Source organism: Poromitra crassiceps (genome assembly GCF_964638095.1).
Source record: "Poromitra crassiceps genome assembly, chromosome: 14".
NCBI classification, from domain to species: domain Eukaryota; kingdom Metazoa; phylum Chordata; class Actinopteri; order Beryciformes; family Melamphaidae; genus Poromitra; species Poromitra crassiceps.
The window spans coordinates 6,473,003-6,490,279 of NC_139633.1; the positions used below are offsets into that span (position 1 = coordinate 6,473,003).

At 44.9% G+C, this 17,277-nt stretch overlaps 1 protein-coding gene across 1 annotated transcript in view; it reads right to left on the reverse strand.

Annotated features, from left to right (window-relative positions):
- The window catches only part of gbf1 (golgi brefeldin A resistant guanine nucleotide exchange factor 1), a 105,568-nt gene that overhangs the window by 47,541 nt on the left and 40,750 nt on the right, over nucleotides 1–17,277 (reverse strand). Inside the window, exons 4-6 of the mRNA XM_083650564.1 lie at nucleotides 11,799–11,930; nucleotides 1,561–1,679; nucleotides 156–264 (exon numbers count right to left, since the gene is read on the reverse strand). Of these exons, the coding sequence (XP_083506690.1) occupies nucleotides 156–264; nucleotides 1,561–1,679; nucleotides 11,799–11,930 (360 nt within the window). The remainder of the gene's footprint in view (nucleotides 1–155; nucleotides 265–1,560; nucleotides 1,680–11,798; nucleotides 11,931–17,277) is intronic.

The window sequence follows — 17,277 nt, forward strand, 5'->3', positions numbered from 1 at the left end:
ACCTCTGCTTCCATATACTGTATTATGAAATGCCATCAAGTCGGCAATTACTCTGCAGAGGGCTTTTAATTTGAAAAATGAGGGATACAGGAAGCGGGGACAGACACAGGAACAGTGTATGGTTGAATTCCCGGCAGAGTAAAAGAGAGACTCACCGCTGAGGCGCATCTCAAAGCAGATCCGGAAGCAGGACTGCATGATCTCGCAGACGGACTCGTTGGTCAGGTGGGCTCCGACCGGCGTCAGGAGCAGAGTCCTCAGAACCTGAAACAGAGGACGGTCCACGACTGAACAAATATCCACGGGTGGATGACTTTATCAATGGAGTTAATGCATGCAAGTATCTGAGATCAAAGCAAATTCATATTATTCACATTCTTCTCAAGCAAACCGCTTTAACAGCTACATCATTTTCATGCATTTTTCTCCACAGTATAGAGAAAAACTGCTAAAAAGCACTCCAGGACTTCAAAATTATTCAATACCACTTTTGTTTCAAGTGAGTAATAAGGATTCATTCACAACCAAAACCTTCAGTTTACATGAAAACAGGGCATTGATCAGTAGATTTCAAGTGTCCAACTGTCAAATTTGATTCAGTGTTAGTCTAGTAGTGAACTTTGAGAGAATACATAACAGAGTTCAACAGAATCATTTCCGACTGCCTTTAATGCCACTTTTCAGGCTGCCAAATAGAACTAATTGGTAATTCATCAACTAATTGGTTGTGATGTTTGATTTTCAATGTCAGAGAAGTTGCTCTATTCCGCCTCACCATGTGGTAAACTCTGGGGGCGGGGGCCTCTGAACTAGGGATGTTCATCAATTATCGAAAATCGATAATCGATCGTTAAGGATTGGAATCGATCCTGTGGCATTTGGATCGATTTTTTAATTATAAAAAAAAAAAAAAAAAAAAATTTTTTTTTTTTTTGTGGACTAGGTTTGGGTGGAATTCGTTCCTCCTCGCCCCACTCCATTGCACAGCCGACTAACGTGAGGTGGAGCTTCATATAGTCTCTAGTTTTCTGGCTGGGCACGGGCCTTTGTGCCAACAAAACTGTTTTAAACATGGGAAATTCACACCGGCATGCGCCGGGGACAGCAGTGTTGGAGAGGAGACACATTGAAATAAAGAGTTCATTGAGGAGAACACGTTGTCTTTCCTATTTTCTGCCATAGGCATTCATTTTGTATAAAAAAAAAAAAAAAAAAAAAAAATATTGAAAATATTGAAAATATTGAAAATTTTCTAAGTATTAATAAAATCGATGATCGATAATTGATCGTTAATTTTCACCGATTATCGTTTTGGAAAATTTTCAAAATGAACATCCCTACTCTGAACCGAGAATATTTAGGGGCGTGATATACAAGTTACAATTGTTCCAAGACACCACATTTATCAGCGCTCGCTCATTCTTCATTTGCGGGATACGAGCATTTCATAAATTAAATCCCTGGCATAAGATAATTTCTGCGCTCCGATATGCGCTGGTTTCTACGTTCCTTTGATGAATTAGAGCACCTGTCACTATTGATATAGTTAGCATGTTGTACCTGTAGGATTTTCATCAGAACCACCTCATCACTGGCAGGGTCCGTTCCCACGAATCTGGCATGTGTGACGGCGTCGGCCATGTTCTCGATGGCCTCGGCCGCTGCCTCGTGGTTAGCGTCTGCGAAAGGACAAAGAAGGAGTGACGCTTTGGGTTGAGTATTCTCACCAGGAACTTTAACGTTGGACTTTCAGAATATTCAAACTCCCTTCAAACACTGCTACAGGGAAGACACATCTGATCTATTTTCCAAAATAGACATGGGAAATGTAAAATCTATAAAAACCTAGACATTTCACGTTTCTAGAATATGACATATGCGATGTTGGTAAAGTAGTCTTCAGAATTCAGAAATATAATCCTAATGCTGAACGCATCCACACACAAGCACAACATGGCAAATCTGGCGTGGTTCATCCACAATGGCCTTCAAAGCCTGAGATCTAATCACCAGATGTGGTCTTTTGTGGAGAAAGGCTGGGACAAATTGGCTGTCAGGGCAACAGGAGGCAGTGTTTTTGAAACCCGAGCGGGACCCGGGGCCCACAGATCTGCCCGGAGCCTGGCCTGTTTTCCTTTCCCATCGCCTTCAGGAGCGTCAATTCATTAACTAATAAGCAGGAGGGGAGGAGGGAGGAGGGAGGAGGAGGGGAAGGGGGGAGTGAGGGTGAGAGAGAGGTACCCCCGTCGTCCAGAGGGTTTTACAGGTGAAGCTGTGATGAGGCTGTGCGTAGAGAGCCGAAGTGAACGTCACTTCCTGCTTCAGCACTGTACCAGAGATTTTCCTTCCGCAAATTTATTTTCCCGTAGACATTTCGTAAAATGCTTATGAAAATAGTTTTTCTCGGTCAAACCAAACGCTTCGGCTATATTTAGAATCGGGAGAGACCATAGAGAACATTTCACTCGGACCGAAACTTAAGAAAACAACATATTAACGTATTAATAACAGATTAGTAATGTTGCATGTGCAATGTGCATCCTGGATATAGTTTGTTACAATAGCGTTAGCTCAAATGCTAACATTAAACCATTAAACAGTATGTGGATGGACAATGCTAATCAGCGCCATGTTCTGGGATGTACAGTAAAATGAAAACACAGATTTGGGTGGTCTAACCTAACCTAACAAAAAACGTCCGCCTTGTAAAAAAAGAAAAAAGGAAAAAAGACAGACCCAGGGGCCACACTGAGCGAGGTCGGGGCCGCATGCGGGCTGCGGGCCACCAGTTGCCCACCCCTGCAATAGACCTTTAAGGCAGAGAGAGAAAGCATGTGATTATCAGCAGACATCAGCCACATGAAGCTGGCCGAGTGTCTCCTCAGCAAAACGTTGAACTCAATGCCTGCGAGTGGGAGAGTTGAGTAAGGTGCTGGCCTGAGGAGGACGGTGCGTGCTTAATGGCCGCGGGGCGGTCTAGGCGCGGTCCGAAGGCCAGCGAAAGCGAGTAAAATGCCGGCGTCCCTCCAGAGGCGAGGGCGACAACAAGCGTGGAAGTCGCGCTGAAAAACACCCGGCGTCGGGCGCACGGAAACCGGAGCCGGGGGAGGGGGGGAATCCTGCAGAATGTCAGAAGTGATATAAAACACTAATCCTCCTCTTGGCACGGACTCTATACGAGCGCCGTCCAAAGGAGGGGAGCCATTGTTAAAATAACATTGAGGGAAGAGAGAGCGGCTGAGTGTGTGTGTGTGTGTGTGTGTGTGTGTGTGTGTGTGCGCGTGTATCTGTGTGTGTGTGTGTGTGTGTGTGTGTGTGTGTGTGTGTGCGTGCCTGAGGGTATGGTGTGCAAAGTCAATGGGGGGTTGAACCAGCTGTCACATGAAGCAGTTAAAGTATATCAAACTCTGGTCACAGAATCAAAGAAGTGGCGTGAGTGGGCGAGCAAGCAGAGAGGAGAGAGAGAGAGAGAGAAGAGAGAGAGAGAGAGAGAGAGAGAGTGGGGAGCCACACAAAAAGCTCTCCAGCTCCACTCCACAAGGGCCAATACATCTTTAGAAAGCAAACAAAAGGCACCACTGCTGCTTTTTCCCCCCGGTCAGCGGAGAAAATGTAGTTTGTTCACCTGTTCCTCTCCTGAATAGCCCAAGATCAACTTACACCCCAACTCGGGCTGCCCTGCTCTCAAGTTGAGCTACATGGTCAGCGAGCACCACAGGAAACGCACGCCATGTAATGATGCATCCATTTCCTGTTGACGTTTCTGTAGGCGGCGCTCTTTTCTTTGTCTGTTGTTCAGCCACAGGAGGCTATTCGCTACTCGTAATAACTAGTGTCCTCTATTAAGAGAGTGGCGTCAGCGGAGGACCAAAATGCGAGACTCATTAGCCAATGAACAGCCAGGAATGGGTCTCGCGCTACTTTTGCACGCTAAAATAAAGCTGACAATGTACAATTTGATTCAAGGGATGAAAAACCCTTTCAAAGTACAACACAAACTGTCTATTTTGCTGCAACTCGACAGTGCTGCTTTTTTTACTCAAGAGTTCCACTTTCTACTTCCTGGAAAAAAACTGGTCCATTGGAGTGAATGGAGATGTCGGAACTCTTCTATTATACGGCTCTGGTAATGACTACCCAGTTCTTCTTCTTCTGTTTATTCCAAACAAGCTGCACGATAGTGGGGGGACAACTGACATTGCAATTATTTTGTTTCTGCGATATATATTGAGATATGAGAATTTCACCAAATGACTTGAATAGCTCTATTAAGCCTGGCACCTTTAAGAAGGTGGTCTTGTGGGCGAGGGCGACGTAATAGGATGTGAGTGTGTTTTTTTTGTGATGTCAGGTTGCAGGATGCTACAGTAAGTGAGTAAAATTAGCATAGTTAGCGGGAAAAGAGCTTAGAACGTCACAAAGATGCCGCGCATTATGTTCGCTGCTGTACCGAAATAAAGTGAATAAATAAGTACCGTAAATTCCGGACTATAAGCCGCACCGGTGTATAAGCCGCACCTGCAAAGTTGACTATTTTTTTGTTATATAAGCCGCGGGTGTTTTAATGGTATTTTTTTTTTTTTTTTTTTTATTGTGTTTTAATGTTTAATTACCATATGTAAGGGTTCATGCACAGAGGGGATTGTCGGGAAAGAGATGGCTGTTTGAGGAAGCTCCCATTTATTAACATTTCAACAAAACAACATAACACAACACCACCTGTGTTGTTTTTTACAGTGCACACAGTGTCATACAGTGTCATACAGTGTGGTGAAAAGAGGGCAAGAGAGGAAATTAAAACTTATTATAGTTATATAGGATTTATAGTTAGAAAGAGTGCTAAAAAAGAGAGATTTTTTTTTTTTTTATGAAAAAATCCATAGATAAGCCGCACCGTTATATAAGCCGCAGGGGCCAAAAAAGCCCAAAAAACGGGAGAAAAGGTGCGGCTTATAGTCCGGAATTTACGGTAGTTAACATAGCACCTGATGCCATGTGACTAGTGTGCATGCGCACATTGCGATGACGATGCTGAAACGATATATTGAGCAGCCCTTATGGAAACGTACAACCAGTGTTGGGGGTAACCCATTACAAAAGTAACATATTACATGTAATATATTACTTTTAGCAATAACTCAGTAATATAACTTATTACCAATGGGATTTCAGCAATATTATACCAGTTACTTTGTCAAGTAACAAGTTACAAATTGAGTTACTTTATTTATTATCAAAGCACATTTAAATAAAGATACAATCATTTCCTAATCAAATTGTGTATTTTTAAGCAAATAACCACTATAGATGACAGTAACAAAGGAAAAGGATAACATTTAGAATTTTGGGCGGTTTACACTGACTTCAAGACAGTTGAAATAATTTTTCGGGATGGTTCAGTGGCGGCGATGCCATTCTGCTACTGCTGTTATTTTGGTGAAAGTAATGCAAAAGTAGTGAAATAAGTAACGAGTTAATCTACTGTACACAGAAAGTGATATTGTAAAGTAACTTATTCCTTTCAAATGAAAGTAACTGGTAATATGTACTATATTACATTTTGAAAGTAACTTGCCAAACACTGCGTACAACACATCAGTTCATGTGCGGCAGAGGATTCTCCCCAGGTTTGAGCAACCAGACAGACTGTTTAGAAGAGCAAATGTATCACTATTGTGCTCGAGGGAGATTTAAAATTATTTGTATGAAGAAAGACACGATTATATTACCCCTCCCCCCAAAAAGGCCATTGATTTCTTTCTTCTAACCCAATGTATTCAACCCTAAAAGTCCTAAGCAGGCTACTGGCTGTACGTGGAGCTCATCTCTTCTGGCAGTGGCTATGGCTTAAGCCTCTGTTGAGCCGTGCTGTGAGCCCTGCGAGGGTTAGCCACCATGTGGCTGAAGGGGGCTTTGCTGACTCGGCTGGGCAGGGCAGGACAGGACAGGACAGACAGAAGCAATGGACGGAGGAGACAGAAGAGAGACATCTGGATATCTGTTAGTAGTAGGGAGGGAGACCCGGAAACACAGCCCAGACCCGTAGACAGGCAAACAAACAAACAAAACAAAGAGCAACAACAGCAAAGCCAACATGTCTTCTAACAAGGGGGAAAGTGTTTGGAGTGACACGCTGAAGGGGGTAGTCGTATTCTGCGACACACACGCACGCACACGCACACACACACACACACTCACACACACACACACACACACACACACACCACACACTCCAAATCAGTAGGCCTACAGAGAGACATTATTTGACATGATTATTTACTGTAAGGCTTTCCTTAAGTAGCTCTTACTACTGTAGGTCTAAGTGACTGAATAAATAGGCATAATTCATAATTCAGCATTTTTTTTCTCTCCAAATGCATCGTGGGAAGTTTCTAATAACTAGAGGGGGGAAACAAAGAATTCAATTAAAAAGTATAATAGAACACAATAACATGAAATAAAAGAAATATCAAACCTACAGTAGCTGTGTGAAGTGTCTTCTTATTTGACGGCTGTTAGACGTGAGTGTTTCTTGCCAGCCAGGAGATGGCAGTACTTGACAGGATCAGTGATGCAGCACTTGGTCAGTATTATCCATGTATTACTGTGGAGCTTTAACCCTGGCATCCACTCACTGACCTGCAGTCACAGGATATGACCTAACTCTTCACAGGAAGTGACCTAACTCTTCACAGGATATGACCTAACTCTTCACAGGAAGTGACCTAACTCTTCACAGGATATGACCTAACTCTTCACAGGAAGTGACCTAACTCTTCACAGGAAGTGACCTAACTCTTCACAGGATATGACCTAACTCTTCACAGGAAGTGACCTAACTCTTCACAGGATATGACCTAACTCTTCACAGGAAGTGACCTAACTCTTCACAGGATATGGCCTAACTCTTCACAGGAAGTGACCTAACTCTTCACAGGATATGACCTAACTCTTCACAGGAAGTGACCTAACTCTTCACAGGAAGTGACCTAACTCTTCACAGGATATGACCTAACTCTTCACAGGAAGTGACCTAACTCTTCACAGGAAGTGACCTAACTCTTCACAGGATATGACCTAACTCTTCACAGGATATGACCTAACTCTTCACAGGATATGGCCCAACTCTTCACAGGATATGGCCTAACTCTTCACAGGATATGGCCTAACTTCACAGGATATGGCCTAACTCTTCACAGGATATGACCTAACTCTTCACAGGATATGACCTAACTCTTCACAGGATATGACCTAACTCTTCACAGGATATGGCCCAACTCTTCACAGGATATGACCTAACTCTTCACAGGATATGGCCTAACTCTTCACAGGATATGGCCTAACTCTTCACAGGATATGGCCCAACTCTTCACAGGATATGACCTAACTCTTCACAGGATATGGCCTAACTCTTCACAGGATATGACCTAACTCTTCACAGGATATGGCCCAACTCTTCACAGGATATGACCTAACTCTTCACAGGATATGACCTAACTCTTCACAGGATATGGCCTAACTCTTCACAGGATATGGCCTAACTCTTCACAGGATATGGCCTAACTCTTCACAGGATATGGCCTAAATCTTCACAGGATATGACCTAACTCTTCACAGGATATGACCTAACTCTTCACAGGATATGGCCCAACTCTTCACAGGATATGACCTAACTCTTCACAGGATATGACCTAACTCTTCACAGGATATGACCTAACTCTTCACAGGATATGACCTAACTCTTCACAGGATATGACCTAACTCTTCACAGGATATGACCTAACTCTTCACAGGATATGGCCTAACTCTTCACAGGATATGGCCTAACTCTTCACAGGATATGGCCTAACTCTTCACAGGATATGGCCTAACTCTTCACAGGATATGGCCCAACTCTTCACAGGATATGGCCCAACTCTTCACAGGATATGACCTACCTCTTCACAGGATATGACCTAACTCGTCACAGGATATGACCTAACTCTTCACAGGATATGGCCCAACTCTTCACAGGATATGACCTAACTCTTCACAGGATATGACCTAACTCTTCACAGGATATGACCTAACTCTTCACAGGATATGAACTCTTCACAGGATATGGCCTAACTCTTCACAGGATATGAACTCTTCACAGGATATGGCCTAACTCTTCACAGGATATGGCCTAACTCTTCACAGGATATGAACTCTTCACAGGATATGGCCTAACTCTTCACAGGATATGGCCTAACTCTTCACAGGATATGGCCCAACTCTTCACAGGATATGGCCCAACTCTTCACAGGATATGACCTAACTCTTCACAGGATATGACCTAACTCTTCACAGGATATGACCTAACTCTTCACAGGATATGGCCCAACTCTTCACAGGATATGACCTAACTCTTCACAGGATATGACCTAACTCTTCACAGGATATGACCTAACTCTTCACAGGATATGAACTCTTCACAGGATATGGCCTAACTCTTCACAGGATATGAACTCTTCACAGGATATGGCCTAACTCTTCACAGGATATGGCCTAACTCTTCACAGGATATGAACTCTTCACAGGATATGGCCTAACTCTTCACAGGATATGGCCTAACTCTTCACAGGATATGGCCTAACTCTTCAAAACGATGCGCAATGGGGCGTCGGGTGGCTCACCTGGTCGAGCGCGTACCACAAGGATTAGTCCTTCCCGACCCGGGTTCGAATCCGACCCGCGGTCCTTTGCCGCATGTCATCCCCTCTCTCTCCCCACCTTTCCTGTCTGCCTACTGTCCTATCAATTAAAGGCAAAAATGCCCCCCCCCCCCCCTAAATAAAAAAAACCTGCAATGAAGGCATGCACACTGAATAATTTCACCTGCTGACGACAAGAATATTGCATTTATTGGGGAATAATGTCAATAATGTGAGAATTGGCTTTTGGTGTAAATGTTTGGGATTATTTTCACTTTGAATCCTCTTGCGCAGAATAAATGAACCAGAATAAACGTCACTAAAGAACGAATCTAAAATACTTAATACAATAAATGCTGCTGGCATTATTCAGATTTAACTAGACTTCTGTCGGAACTTCTTGCAAATGAAACTAACTACTAAACCCCCCCCCCCCCCCCCAGTACCTCCCTCCTATGGGACAGGTTTTTCCCAATGTGTCCTGAAAGTGAACTTGACGTGACCCCCTGACTCGCTTTGGCCGTCGGGACGTAACCTTGTTGTAAGGGAGTAAAAAAAAATTAAACATGATCCGAATGGACTAGCGCTTCTTAAAAATGCAGTCAAAACGCCTCAATACGATGTCAGAAGAGGAGGCAAATATTTATACGCAATAATAATACGCAGGAATGACAGCGAGAATAAAATGAGCCAATGTTGCCTGAAAAAGGATGCAGATTTTACCTTCTCAAAAACAAAAGTCAAGACATTTCTGCTGCAATATAACGTAACTTTTAAACGCAGGACAGAGGATTCATTTTATTTTGGTGATTCATGGGAAAATACACGTCTTTAGCCTCCTGCGGGAGCTCTTGACACATTCTTCAGATCGAGTTTCAACACTCCTTGAACTCGCCTTCAATATCGCCGGCTCACTTGTGACCCCGCCCCCCCGACACACACACACACACACACGTACACACACACACACACACCCCTAACCAGATGCTAAGTAAAGCACAGAGAGGCGAGTGTGTTAACTGGCTGGCTGAAGCCTTGACAGCGTTTGAGGAAACAAAAAAAAACAAGCCAAATAGAGACACGATGGGGTTCATATCGCCGTCGTATTTCCTGGTCCAATCCGCCGTAGGGGTGGCGGGTGGGATGAGAGCCGTTGTCTTCTCGAGGGCTGCATCGCCATGGTTACGCATCCCCTTTGAACGGGGGATGGTGAGGTGGTGGTGGTGAGGTGGTGGTGGGGGGGGGGGGGGATTAGGGAAGCTGGCGTCAGGTCTGGAGTGACAGACAGATGCACTGGGACTCGGGGAGTGATTTATGATGTGTGTGTGTGTGTGTGTGTGTGTGTGTGTGTGTGTGTGTGTGTGTGTGTGTGTGTGTGTGTCCAGACAGTGCTTTTTAACAGGTATTCTGAGGCACTGAAGGATCAAGCGGAGAAAGCATCGACTGCTGTTGGTATTCGCTCTGAACGCGCGATAAAAATCCAGCTCAGATACCATCACACCATCACACCATTACATATCGTTCAATGTGCGATGTTCAATACATTCACCAACTTATTTACTGATCGAGTGTTGTAATAGAGCAGCGCAGGGATGACGTGTTTTTGTAGGCTTTATCCAGAAATCGCCGCCATTTGGTTCGTCAGTGGAAAAGTTCTATGGGGTTTTAGAATGGCGATTTCACTTAAATGCATAAAATAAGGTCTGTGCTTAACAAAGATTTATGGGAACGCAAATTTAGGTTCAGCATGACACTCTTCACAAACGTGAATAACTTGTATGCCAATTTGAAGCGTTTTATACAAATTAAAAAAAATTGAATTTACGCATTTACGTTCCAAAAGTCATTAAAAGTTATTCACGTTTGTGAAGATTATCATGCAGAACCCAGATTCGCGTTCGCATAAACTTTTGTGAACCACAGACCTTATTTTATGCATGTAAGCAAAAAACCCATGTTAAATCCCATAGACTTTTCCAGTGAAGAACCCGGAAGTAGACTTCCGGATCCGGACTCATTCCTGCGGCCCTTTATTGACCTTCTTGATGTACTGTATGCACTGTCCCTCAACCTGCCTCATCTACTTCCACCTCAGTTAAGTGATTTCCTACATTTCCCAGAATGACTGTGGCCAATTACTCAAGATGCAACATGGTTTGTGGCTGCATTGCATTCTGGTCTGTTGAGGCTACGGTCAGGGGAGAAATCGCTCTCCCTGCTTCTTCTAGCCTGGATGTCCTCCTGTATGGCTTTTCAAACTGGTGCAAAACGCTCCGTCTAGAAAGGCAAGCTTCACAGCGCTTCAGGGTGCATTCTTCCTGTAATCGTACCACGGTTTTAGCGACGGCTGCAGCTGTTTTGACAGCGATGTAACATTATTTACTCCAACCATCCGGCTATTTAGACTCACATCTGGTGATGCATGCTCATTTCACACTTTTCAAAAACAACTGGCGGCCGCTGGGCCATATTTCCATGATGAGGCTGGTGAGGACAGGCTGTGCTGTTTCCGACGCCAAAACAAGTCCGCTTACGCATCAGTGATGAGAATAGGCCATTCCCGGCATTCCTGGAGTGAGCTGATGATGAGCAACACACCGGGAGACGGGGCTAGCTAGCTAGTCACAATGGGAAAACTCTGTGACCCTTTTATAAGGGGACCAAGACGATACGTGAGCTTCCTCAACCGATTTCCCCTTTCCGGTGCCGCAAGTTCAGATCTGAGAAGCTACTTGTAATTGTATGCCACTTCTCAAAATGTAATTTCCATATAGGTATATTAAAAACTACAATTTATGATGGCGAGAAAAGAGCATCCCTCGCCACCTCGCTCACTGAACTGGCAGGTCTCCTTCATCCTCCTCCTCCTCCTCCTCAGCATTGGTACCGTGCCTCGTTGGTTTGCCCTCGAGGTCGCGTCGCCCACTCAAATTGTGGGTCGCGCCGCCAAATTATATTAGTAGGATATGAATGAGAATAAAGTATTCCAACCACTGCCATGTAGTGTGTGTGTGTTCACTCTGATACATAAATGTGTGGTGATCTTGAATTCACTTTTCATCAATTCACGTTTGTCTAAGGAATAAACAAGGCAAAGTATTTGCAGAGGTTGGGCCTTCTTACCTATAAGGCCGTAGGAAAGGAACTTGTTGACAGAGGTAAGGGCGAGGCCTGTGATTGGTCCGGTGGTGTCCTCGGAGCGCACCACTTCCAGGAAGGGCCTGAGGAAAACATTGGGTTCGACATCGGGCAGCTCTGAGGAGGGAGAGAGAGAGAGAGAGAGAGAGAGGGAGAGAGGAGGGTCAGTCATTGGACATTGGTCTTTTGTTAAATATGAGATATCAGCCAATCACTGTCATCTGATAGCTGCTAGGTATGATGCAATTTGACTGAAGAAACAAGTATTTGTAAAAATTCAGATACTGAATATCGGTGCAAAATATCAGCGTCAATCTTAAAATATCAGTATCAGCCTTCAAAAACCCATGTCATGGTGACTCATGCCAACTACTCAGTTCTTCTGCCAGAAGCAGATCACTCCTGTAAACCCAGAGGCCTTTTCTCAGCAAAGATCTACCAGTGTAGAGAACAGGTGGAATCACTATATTGTTTGCTCAATCAGCCACAGACAGCAACAAAACTACTGACAATTATTGAAATGAAAATCTTGCAGGTTATTATTTTAACCAAAAATACAATATCAAGCAGTCCTCTAGATACTACATCGAACAGCAAAGGGAATTCTGTGCATGGTTTATATTCTCTGCCAAAAGTTTGGGGACACCACATTTTTCTTTACTTTTTTGAGTTTTTTCCACTATTTTCCACATTTTCTAATAATAGCAAAGTAATCAAAACTAGGAAATAATCGTGGAATTATGTAGTGACGAAAAAAAGTGTTAAGAAAAGTGTTAGACAAATCAAAACTATCTTAAATTTGACTTTCTTGAATAGGATTCTCTCTCTTGTTTAACAATTCACCGCTACACTGAAAATGCGGCATTATTACATTCAAATTTCCTGAAAACCCCACTTATCATGGAAGCGGTTTTCCGCAAATCTGCACCATGTGTGGTACGCCTCCGACGCCGGCCTCCGCCTCAAAACGTTGTTGTGCACACAAACAAGGCGCCCGCACAGAGTGGTGGTCAACAGACTTTAATATACTTTCCCCCTGCGCTCTATAAAGGTCTGTGTAAACAGCCCCTGTGCCCTCGCTCGGGGGACCAGATCAATGGGGAATTAACGTTGGCAGGAGGTTGTAACCTACTCTTTGCTGCTGCTGCTGCACAAGAGATGGGACCATGGAGGAGAAGGAGGAGGATGAGGGGGTATGAGAGTAAAAGAACAGAAGAGAAGAGAAAGAATTGAAGTGGGGGGGGGGGGGGGGGGGGGGGAGGCGCGAGCATCACGCAATAAGAAAAACAAGAGTGCATTCAAACAGCGCCTCTTATTCACCTTGGCAATCTGCGGCGTCTTATAGAGAGGCAAAGTGACCGGCCGCCTACTTCCTGCTTCAGCACTGCACCAGAGATTTTCAACGGCCATTTGTTTTCCCATCCACATTTCGTAAAACGCGTATAAAAATAGTTTTACTGGTTCAAACCAAACGGTACGGATACATTTAGAAACAGGAGAGATCGCATAACATCTCACTGGGACCAAAACGTAAGAAAAATGCGGGTTTAAAGAAAATATTTTGGTTCGACGAAGTACAACTATTTTATAAGCATTTTACGAAATGTCTATGGGAAAATAAATGGCGGATGAAAATCTCTGGTACAGTGCTCTGCTCAAGCATTAAGTGACGTTCCACTTTGCCTCTCTATTAGGACTCAATTCCCGAAAGCTCTTCTTTACGGCATCGATGTAGGATGTGAGATTTCCCACTCAGGGTCCCCACACACCTTCTTAAACATCCATTTCCAGGACTTTTCAAGGACTTTCCAGGTCCAATTCCTTCAAATTCAAGGAGCCAAAGATTGGGAAGATTGGAACTCCAACCCCATAATGCAGGTGATCTCTCCAGAAGTCGTCTCTCCATAAGTCTGCCCTAAGCACCTCCGTCCCGTCAGCCCCTCTGCCTGCCACAGTACCTGGATCTTCATTTTCACCCAAGTTCAAAAGAGCAGAGCCTTCTTGTGGCCCGAGGCGGTGGCCGAGGTTTTGTGAAGAAGACCCCGATGATGATGGCACCCGCCACTTTTCAAACTTCTCCAGCAAAAAAATAGTCCCCGATTGCGAGCCTCAACCGGACCCCCTACCAACGCAAGTGGACGATCAGAGCCCAAGCCACCAAGTCCAGCATCTAACAATTCAACATTTTGCAGGGGATCCCCTTGCACCCGCTCAAGGTCCCTAGGTGGTCCCTGAACCCCACATTGAGAAACACTGGTCTAAATGCTGTTTCTGGGCTTAAAATAACTTAAAACTCGAGGAGGAACTAAATCTAACTAAACTAAAGATACTAAATGAGCATAAAACAGTGGCCATCAGCAGCTTCAATCCAAACATATTGGTATTAGCGTTCAGAAAACATAGCGGTCATGCTCCTCATTGTGACCTCACTTTGGAGCTTTACTATATATTAAAAAAAAATCTCAAATCATCAGTAATTATTCCTTTTTCTTAGATAAGATATTTAATAGCAGCAACGATATGTAATGGCAACAAAAGAGCAGCTACATCGGCAGCTCAAACCAGAAATATTGGTGTGTGAGCCTTCATAAAAGTCCACATGGGTCAAATCCTAGAGCTTACTAAACACAGCTGTAGAGAGAGCGAGATGCACCAGATCTTCCCCCTGTAATGGCTTCACAGAGGCAGGGAGCTTCAGGGGCATCTATCTCGCTATGGGAAACCACCGTAGGCCAAAATCCACCCTGCTTTGGGTCTCCTGAGAGCGCGAGGGGGTCAGGAGGGGGCGGCAAAGATAGAAAACAGGTAAAACAACAGCAGGCAAATTAGCGGAGTCACGCACGGCCGGCGTGAAGCGGCGCTGCGTCGGGGAATAGTGCTCGCCACAGCAATACCGCACGGATTACAGCTCGCTGGAGAGCAGCTACGCTCCAAACGCCAAGAAAAAACACAACCCGGGGACTTCAAAGGGGTTCCGAGGAGAGCGTCCGACCAATTTCCAAAAAGTGCACATGTGACCGCCGTGCATTAGCGTGTGATATCCAATACCCCTGCGGCTTGTTTGGAAATCAAATATGAAATAATTTGGAAATCTCCACATTCCCTTCATCGGCCGCCAGGTCACTTTTTTTTGTCTTTTTTTTTTGTCTGGTGTTTTCTTTGTATTATTGTGAAAACGGAACACTTTGAGCCGGTTTGGCTGGGAGGGATGAAGCGGCCAATTCAGTGTAAATTTAGCAACAACGGCACATTATGTGAGTGCAGCAATAGAGAGCCAAAGTGAACGTCACTTCCTGCTTCAGCAGCACTGTACCAGAGACTTTCATCCACCATTTATTTTCCCATAGACATTTCATAAAATGCTTATAAAAATTGTTTTACTTGTTCAAACCAAACGGTTCTGATATATTTAGAAACAGGAGAGATCGCATAACATTTCACTCAGACCAAAACGTAAAAAAATATTTTTTCGATGATGTTTTGTTTTGTTTTATATTTTTCCCCCCGATTTTTTATCCCCCATTAGTGCTAACTTAATTTATTTATCCTGGTTGCTACTCCACCCTCTGCCGATCTGGGGAGAGCCGAAACTGGCTCCATGCTTCCTCCGAGACATGGGCAGTTAGCCAGCCGCTTCTTTTCACCTGACAGAGGAAGCTTCACTGGTAGGACATAGCACGTGGGAGGATCACGCTATTCCAACCAGTTCCCCTCCCTCTGAACAGGCGCCCTTAACGACCAGAGGAGGAACCACATTAGCAACCAGGATATTGCATGTTTTGGTGAAGGGGGTTCCTATATGAAGGAAACCCCCGGGAGGCACGGGGAGAACATGCAAACTCCACACAGAAAGGCCCATTTGACGACCCCACCCGGGCGGTGGGCACTCGAGGACATGCGGACGGGCACGCATTCCTTCAGCGCTCACAGCGTCCCAGGTGGGAATCGAACCCAGGACCTTCGAGCTGTGAGGCGACAGCGCTTACCACTGCACCACCGTACCCCCTCAATGTTGTTTTTTTAAGTTTTGGTCTGAGTATAGTGACCAAGTAAAACTATTTTTATAAGCATTTCACGAAATGTCTATGGGAAGTGACGTTCACTTTGCCTCTCTATGGTCTCAAAGAACATTTTGCTCATCTGATTGCACCAAGGAAATCGATTCCCCCCCCCATCAGATGATCAAAAAGAAAGATATAAAACATAAACTTATAAAGCAAGCAAAAGAAAGAAGATAGTGTTAACTTGAGAGAGAGAGAGATAAGAGTTCTGCTGATTCAATAAATCCATCAGCTGTGAGAGAACTTTTGAAAGGGGGGTCTTAGTGTCCTATTACTTTACAGTGGGGGGAAAAACATGTGGCGAGGGTGGAAGGAGGCTGCTCAAATGAATCTGTCAATAGATCCTGATGGAGACTTCATCAGGGGGCGATCACCCTGTAAGTGCCACGGCGGCGTTCCCAAAGACTCGCAGATTGGAAAACTCAATTGTATCGTATTGATCCGGGCTGGCCATCGGTGAACACAGGGGCCAACGACTGGAGCAGGTCTGTCTGTGTGACCACCGCCAATCTTCTTAAATAAAAGGCTAAATACAGGCTTCTGTACTTCAGCTCAATCTCCACGGGCTTGTGTGGAGTGGAGTGAGATAAATAACGACGGGCTACAGCCGCGGTGGGGGGGCAATCACACTATAACCAGGTTGACCTCTGGCTGACATTGAGCAAAATATTTTAAAAAATGGCGGGATCAACGCAGCTCGCTCGGGCCATGCATGTTGCCATCTAAGGGGGCAGGGTTTGCGGGGGTACAAGTCTCCGCTATAAGTGCACATACAAGTCCAACTGCAGTTCAGCTTAATTGGTAGAGAAGGTTGGAGAAATGAGCGCATCAGGATTCACCATGAGCCTAATCCCATCTACCTTGACCATGTTGGAGGAGGCCGCCGCCGAGAGCGCAGCCAGCCGTGTGTGGCTTACCTCTCCAAATGATCCCAGCAGAGAGGAGGAGGAGGAGGAGGAGGAGGTGGATGAGGAGGGGGTGGGGTGGTGAACCTTTGGCCCCCCAGGAGAGCACCTCAGGATGAGGCTGGATCGCCACAAAAGCCAAGCCATCTCTAACACATGCACATCCATTGGCACTGGACCAGAACCAGAAAGGACTTTAAAAAAAACACGGGAGGCGAATCCGAGCTGTGTACGCATCGTAATGTAGAGGAAAAGAGAATGAGGGGGGACGGGGGGGGGAGACGAGAATTTACTGAACTGGACGGAGAACATCGAGAACAAGCGGGCGAAGCGAAATGTAAACCTATACCCAGTCGGACCATCGCGCTTTGACTGCTTCATCACGTTCAGGACAAAGCACCTCAGTGATATCGTCAAGTCTCCAAATATGTGTTTTGCAAAGCTTTGTAAGCAGAGTCAGAGATGTATCAACAGACTTTATGCTTCAGAAGTGAGGAG